Source organism: Aedes albopictus, chromosome 1 (assembly GCF_035046485.1).
Source record: "Aedes albopictus strain Foshan chromosome 1, AalbF5, whole genome shotgun sequence".
Lineage (NCBI taxonomy): Eukaryota > Metazoa > Arthropoda > Insecta > Diptera > Culicidae > Aedes > Aedes albopictus.
Window position 1 is genome coordinate 171,645,746 of NC_085136.1, and position 6,875 is coordinate 171,652,620.

At 46.4% G+C, this 6,875-nt stretch overlaps 1 protein-coding gene across 1 annotated transcript; it reads left to right on the plus strand.

Annotated features, from left to right (window-relative positions):
• The first annotated feature begins 1,817 nt into the window (after positions 1–1,817).
• LOC134289809 (mucin-2-like) lies at positions 1,818–4,329 on the plus strand. Its single transcript, XM_062856363.1, has 2 exons — positions 1,818–3,508; positions 3,564–4,329. The coding sequence occupies exons 1-2, from the start codon at positions 1,818–1,820 to the stop codon at positions 4,327–4,329; spliced, it is 2,457 nt and encodes an 818-aa protein (XP_062712347.1).
• Positions 4,330–6,875: the final 2,546 nt, after the last annotated feature.

The window sequence follows — 6,875 nt, forward strand, 5'->3', positions numbered from 1 at the left end:
TGCTTAATATAAAATAAATTTAAGACGTTCTTGATGGAGGCCAACCAGGCTGCATTGAGAACGTTATAAATCCTAGTATTCTTGAGTTATGCTTTTAGCCCTGGCATGAGTTGAAAGAAATTTAAGACGATCTTATGGTGATGTTGATTAAAACCATCGATAATGGATCGATCACCGGTCTAGATTTCAATGGAAGCCATGTTGAGAAAGCTCATGAACAATGATCTAATTACCAGGAATAATATATTTAAATATTTTATAATTGCATTATAACACTGCGCAACATTTTTTTTGTCTCAAGAGCAAACTTATGTGTCTCCGAAGGATTTTGGGCCGCTGAATCCGAATCCGGGCTCAGATTTGCTCCAACACGTCACAATTTTGAATTATACCTCAATTTATAGGGCAAACTATGCGATTTTGGGCTTTTTTTACTGCAAGTTATAAAGCATGGAAATATTTTTATTTAATCAATCAAAAGGTTAATTGGTCAATTAACATCTGAATTAACGACGCATGCAAAATATTTCGTTTTACCTAATCAAATTTGATAGATTTAAGCATTTTATGCTAGTATGAAAACTTGCATGCAACATTTGGAGGGTGACTTGTATGGGAAATATCATACCTAACATAAATCGCTTAAAACTAGCAAATTCGATATGGTAAAACGAAATATTTTGCATGCGTCGTTAATTTAGATGTTAATTGACCAATTAACCTTTTGATTGATTAAATAAAAATATTTCCATGCTTTATAACTTGCAGTCAAAAAAGCCCAAAATTGCATATTTTGCCCTATAAATTGAGGTATAGCTCAAAATTGTGACGTGTTGGAGCAAATCTGAGCCCGGATTCGGATTCAGCGGCCCAAAATCTGTCTGTTCGCGCCAACGCGAAGGAATACCCGCGAATATTTTGCCCCTAGTTTCCCTATCACACACCCCGTCGTCCATATGCCTATCCAACAGTTCCATACAATCAAACGACAACATGAACGAACATACACGCAAGAGTCGACAGTCGACCGACCAACCGCCCAACCATATTCTGCGTGATCTTATGTACCTGGCAAACAGCGCCTTCTGTTCGTTCAGCCATGTACTGCGTGATCATCGGAGCCGCCGACGACGACCGAGCCACCACAGCGTTCATATGCGTGGAAGATTCCGCCGCCGCCACAATCGTTGCATGCAAGCGCTATCCTTCTCCTTCCCATTCATCTGTCTACCCATTCCGTACGCTCGACGCCGCCACCGCACAACAGTCAGCTTTCAACCACCGACAGAAACAGTCCATTTTCAACCACGAACGAAAAACAGTTTAGAATCGCCCCCGACTTGTACGAAACCAACCAAATACCGAAATACAGTAGTTTAAGTTAAGTGAAAATCCGTCTTTTTCTTGTGTCAGTGGTAGCAAGGGTCTTACAGTCCACCCTTGAATCGAACTACCGGTCCCAAATCCCGATCACCCGCAAAATCCCCGTTCCACGACGGAACATATGGTCCTAACGAACCGGATCGAGTCAGTGTCGCGAGAAGCTGCAGCCGCAGCTGTGTTGTCACCCATCAGCGAATGGGACAATGCCGTCCGATTGTTGTCACCGAAAGTAAACATTATTTCTACCGAGAGAAAATCTGTCGTTCCCGCCTCAGTAGCTCGATCCCGAACCACAGACAAACAGACTTTTCCGTAGCCTGCATTGGCGAAGAAAAAGCGGTGTTGTTTTTCCGAAATTTTAAGTAATGTAAGTGTCTGAAACAAAATTGAACCCGAATGAATCGTGCGCGTGTGAAGTGATCCTCATTCCGAAAATGGCCAATATTGAACGACTGTTCGCCCAACGAAGTCACGTTGAAGCCGAAGTGAAGAAAATCCACGAGCGAATTAGTGATGGGGGCACCAATGCGAGTTCTGTACGATTGAAGAGTTATGAAATCAAACTTCAGTGTCACTACCAGGAGTATGAGCGAGTATATAGTGAACTTTTGTCCGTACTCTCAGCTGAGAGATTCGACGACCTTGAAGAGGATTTCTCGCACTTTGAGGACACCCACAATAATGCCTGCGCCCTGGTGAAAAATCTTTTGCTTTCCGTCCCGACCGCCAGTGGCACGGGTAACTACAATCGATGGACAACATTCAACAGCTTCACTGCGCCACGCTGGAACACCCCTCCGATCCGAAGCCAAACGCCGAAACCAATGACGGAACAGCCCGTTCCGATTCCCGCTGTAAACGAAACGCCACGCACGTCATTACCAAACGAAATAAAGGTGAGTACGATTATCACAAACCCAACCCAGATCGAGAAGCCGCCACACGATGAAGCAACCAAGAACACGATCCCTATTCGTGGTTTCGTCGAGATCCGCAATCCTCCGACAAGCGAGAAAGATTCACGCGTCGGCAACGAGCCGACCGAGTTTGTCAACAGCAAGACCGAAGAATCGAAGCCGATGACGATCCCGATGCTAACCGGACTCGGTCCGGTACTGATGCCGTTTCACCCGCCTCCTGGATTCCACCCGACGCCTAAGCAGAACCCGATGCCAACCGGAATGCCTCCGGTGTCCCACTATTCGACCGGTTCTCAACCGGTATCCCAGCCTCTTCAATCAACGACCGGTTCCCTACCGGTATTTCATCCGCTTCAGTGCAAGAACGACACTCTTCCGACATGGAAGCAGTCCCGATGCGTGACCGGATCTTGTCCGGTGCCCCAGATCCCGTACGTGGCCGAATCCGTTCCGACGCCGACGCTTCCAACCGCGATGACCGGATTTCGTCCGGTGCAAGACCAGTACCCGTGTGCTGTTGAATCACATCCGAAGCGACCCGATGTAGCCGGAATTCCTCCGGTGTTGAAGCCGTTCCTGTCGACAGTCGAAGCTTCACCGGTGACCACGCCGGCCCTGATGTCTATCGGTGCCAACCCAGTGAAGAAGTCAACCACTACGTCTTTCGATGCCCGTTCGGCGACCAAGCCGACCATGATGTCCGCCGGTTCCCTTCCGGTGGGCAAAACGATCTCGCCGTCCGCTGGAACCAGTCCAGTGGACAATTCCGCCCCGATGGCCGTCGGTTCCCATCCGATGGTTAAGCCGACCCCGATGTCCGTTGGAACCAGTCCAGCGTGCAGTTCCGCTCAGAGGTCCGCCGGTACTAGTCCGGTGGTCATGCCGATCCCGATGTCCACTGGAACCAGTCCAGTGGGCAGCTCCGACCAGAGGTTCACCGATGCCAGTTCGGTGATCAATTACGCCTACGTGTCCGCCGGTTCCCCTCCGGTGACCAAGATTATTTCGCCGTCCGCTGGAGCCAGTCCAGTGGGTAGTTCCGCCCCGACGGCCGTCGGTTCTCGTCCGATGGTCAAGCCGACTCCGATGTCTGCTGGAAACAGTCCAGTGGGCATTTTCGTCCAGAGGTCCACCGGTGCTAGTCCGGTGGTCGAGCCGATCCCGATGTCCACTGGAAACGATTCAGTGGGCAACTACGCTCTGAGGTCCACCGATACCCATTCGGTGTTCAACTACGAAAAAGATGCCCGTCGGTTCCAGCCCGATGGTCATGCCGATCCTGACGTCCACCGGTGCTCATCCGATGGTCGATTCCGTCCCGATGTCTGTCGGTCCCTTTCCGGCAGCCAAACCGACCTTGACGCACATCGAAGCCAACCCGCCAGGCCAAAAGTTCACTAGAACGAGTTCAGTGGTGAAGCCGACCGCGATACCCACCAGAGTCAATCCGGAAGCCAAACCCTTCAACGATTCAGTCGGTCTCTGTCCGGTAGCCAAGCCATCCCCGAAGCCCACCGATCTCCGTCCGGTGACCCAGTCAAACCCGATGTCATCCAGCACTGTTGCAGTGATTAGCAAGACGAATAGAACATCACCGACAGCCGGAATCCGTCCGGCACGCAAGCGTGTCCGAAGCAGAACGAATCAAGTACAAATTCCGAAGACAACAGAAACCCGCCCAGCTACGAAACGTGCCCTCATGTCCTCCGGAATCCGTCCGGTCTTGGAAAAACCACCGAAGAAGCTGTGGATCGTGGTGGTCCTGAAGTTCGACCAACCACCATTGGATCCGCCGCCGGTCAACTCGACTGGTGCTTTCGAATATCTCCATTCCGATACTTGGCCAAGGAAACCACCAGATTCCCCGAAGCAAATCCGACCCAGTGAAGCCTTTGTGGAGCGTGTGTCTCGAACGCGTCCACTCAACGAGCCGACCCAGAGGCTGGCCAGCATTCTCCCACCTATTCTGGCCGGGGAGTATGTTCACGCCAACGCGAAGGAATACCCGCGAATATTTTGCCCCTAGTTTCCCTATCACACACCCCGTCGTCCATATGCCTATCCAACAGTTCCATACAATCAAACGACAACATGAACGAACATACACGCAAGAGTCGACAGTCGACCGACCAACCGCCCAACCATATTCTGCGTGATCTTATGTACCTGGCAAACAGCGCCTTCTGTTCGTTCAGCCATGTACTGCGTGATCACCGGAGCCGCCGACGACGACCGAACCACCACAGCGTTCATATGCGTGGAAGATTCCACCGCCGCCACGATCGTTGCATGCAAGTGCTATCCTTCTCCTTCCCATTCATCTGTCTACCCATTCCGTACACTCGACGCCGCCACCGCACAACAGTCAGCTTTCAACCACCGACAGAAACAGTCCATTTTCAACCACGAACGAAAAACAGTTTAGAATCGCCCCCGACTTGTACGAAACCAACCAAATACCGAAATACAGTAGTTTAAGTTTAGTTAAGTGAAAAACCGTCTTTTTCTTGTGTCAGTGGTAGCAAGGGTCTTACAGTCCACTCTTGAATCGAACTACCGGTCCCAAATCCCGATCACCCGCAAAATCCCCGTTCCACGACGGAACACTGTCAGAGACACATAAGTTTGCTCTTGAGACAGACCAAACGTTAATTTTTGTTACGCTGTGTAATGGAAGCGCGTTGCAATTTTTGGAAGTATCTTGTAACATATATACGATAAATTTGGTTGGCATTTAGCATCCTTGTTACACAACGGAAATATTTCCAATTTGTGTAATAAACTAATCCCGATAACAATAATAATTCACCAAACTTTTCTGTCGACATGAAAGCTGTATCAGCAACAAAACTGACAAATTTATTATCTTTTTTCTTGTGCACTTGAAGAATTCTACAAGGAGAGAGCAATTCGCCTTGAGGACAACTTGGGAAGTACAACAAGTTATAAAAAAAAATTATAACATCTCTTCAAGATCATCTTAAAATGGGCCGCTTTAGTCTTATGACGGGTTTATGGTTGAGTTGATGTCGTTTTGCAGAGAAATTTGCTTTATGCATGGTTTTAAAGAACAGGTGTTGAAGAATACTTCAAAAGCATTATAAAATTTATGTTGTTACTTGGGTATAGCTAATTTATGCAACGTGTTGTAAAATGACGAGTTTCACAGTACGAGTCGTAAATTTATCCAACGAGGCTTGCCAAGTTGGATAATTATGACGAGTGCTGTAAAAATCGAGTTATGCAACGAATTGCATACAAAATTTAACTATAAAGATGTTAAATAATATGGACATGCCCACTGCATATTTTACTGAGTTGATTGAAAATGACCTGGTTTGCATTCCGGAAATGCGGGTTCGGAAAAAGAATTACGAGATTTTGCAATAATTAGAAATGGCGCCGTTTACAAATTACGTAACGCTCTAGAGGGAGGGGGAGTACGGCCTAGCGTTACGGTCCATACAAAAATTAGGATTTTCATGCAAAAAAGCGTTACGTAATAAATGGATGCTGCCTGGTTAAAATTTGTTGTTGGAAAATGATCGTTCTAGTTTAAAAATTATCGTGTCGTAATTTGAAGTCCGTATCTCAAAGTTAGGTGGTCTCTCAAGGGGCCTAAATTTCACAAAAATTGTATGGGGCTCAAATACACTTGTTTTTCGGCGAAAAAAATATCCGATTCTTATGAAACCGATGATACCGAAATCTTGTCCAGAAATGTGGGGACGACTTTAACTGGAATGCCGTTTCAACGGCTATCACCCAAATCGTCCTGGAGCTACAAAGGAAGTGGCGCGTGGACTCGGATAATAGTTAGTTCATGCGCAAGAGGTGGTCCAAGGATTCGGAGTCCAAGGATTTGGAGGAGGACCTTACTTGCGAGAAGGTCAAATCGCTGTGCACGCGGTATCAGTTCTTGATACTTCCTGTGCAGTTGGAAGAAGGCAACCCTGCTTGCCTTCCGAGGGCAAAGCGAGTGGTAAGGATCACTCGGGAAACTGGACTGCCCAGAGCGTAATGACTGTATCGGAAATTAACTATAAACGTTCACAATTGCCTTAAAAATAATCTGTTTGAAATAAACATAACTTTATTTTTGGACATACTATAAAAATCTTTTGAATGAAGAATGGCAGTTTTGTATTTTCAAAAAATTATCATTTATCTTGGACTTTTATCTCAAAGGTTGCACATATGTTTTAAAAATTTAGGACACCTCCTAAAAATTTAAAATTTGGAAAATATTCATTTTTTTTCTCCTATTTGTGCACAAGTGTATTCTTTTCCAGAATGCTCATGATATAGGAAAATTATTTTTATCAAGTAAAAAATCCCTCCGCAGCTTAGGGCAATTCTTAAAAATGAAAAAAGGTCATTTTTCGAGGAACTCTTTTTTTATGCGTCTTCAAAGAACGATTACGCGAATATTTTTTTTTCTGTATTACGAGATTTTTAAGGAAGAACTCACATTTTGCGAGTTTGTCGGGAGTGGGATTTGATCCCAGGTCCTCGGCGTGATAGTCAAGTGTTCTAATCATCACACCAGATCCGCTCTACTCGAATAAAAAA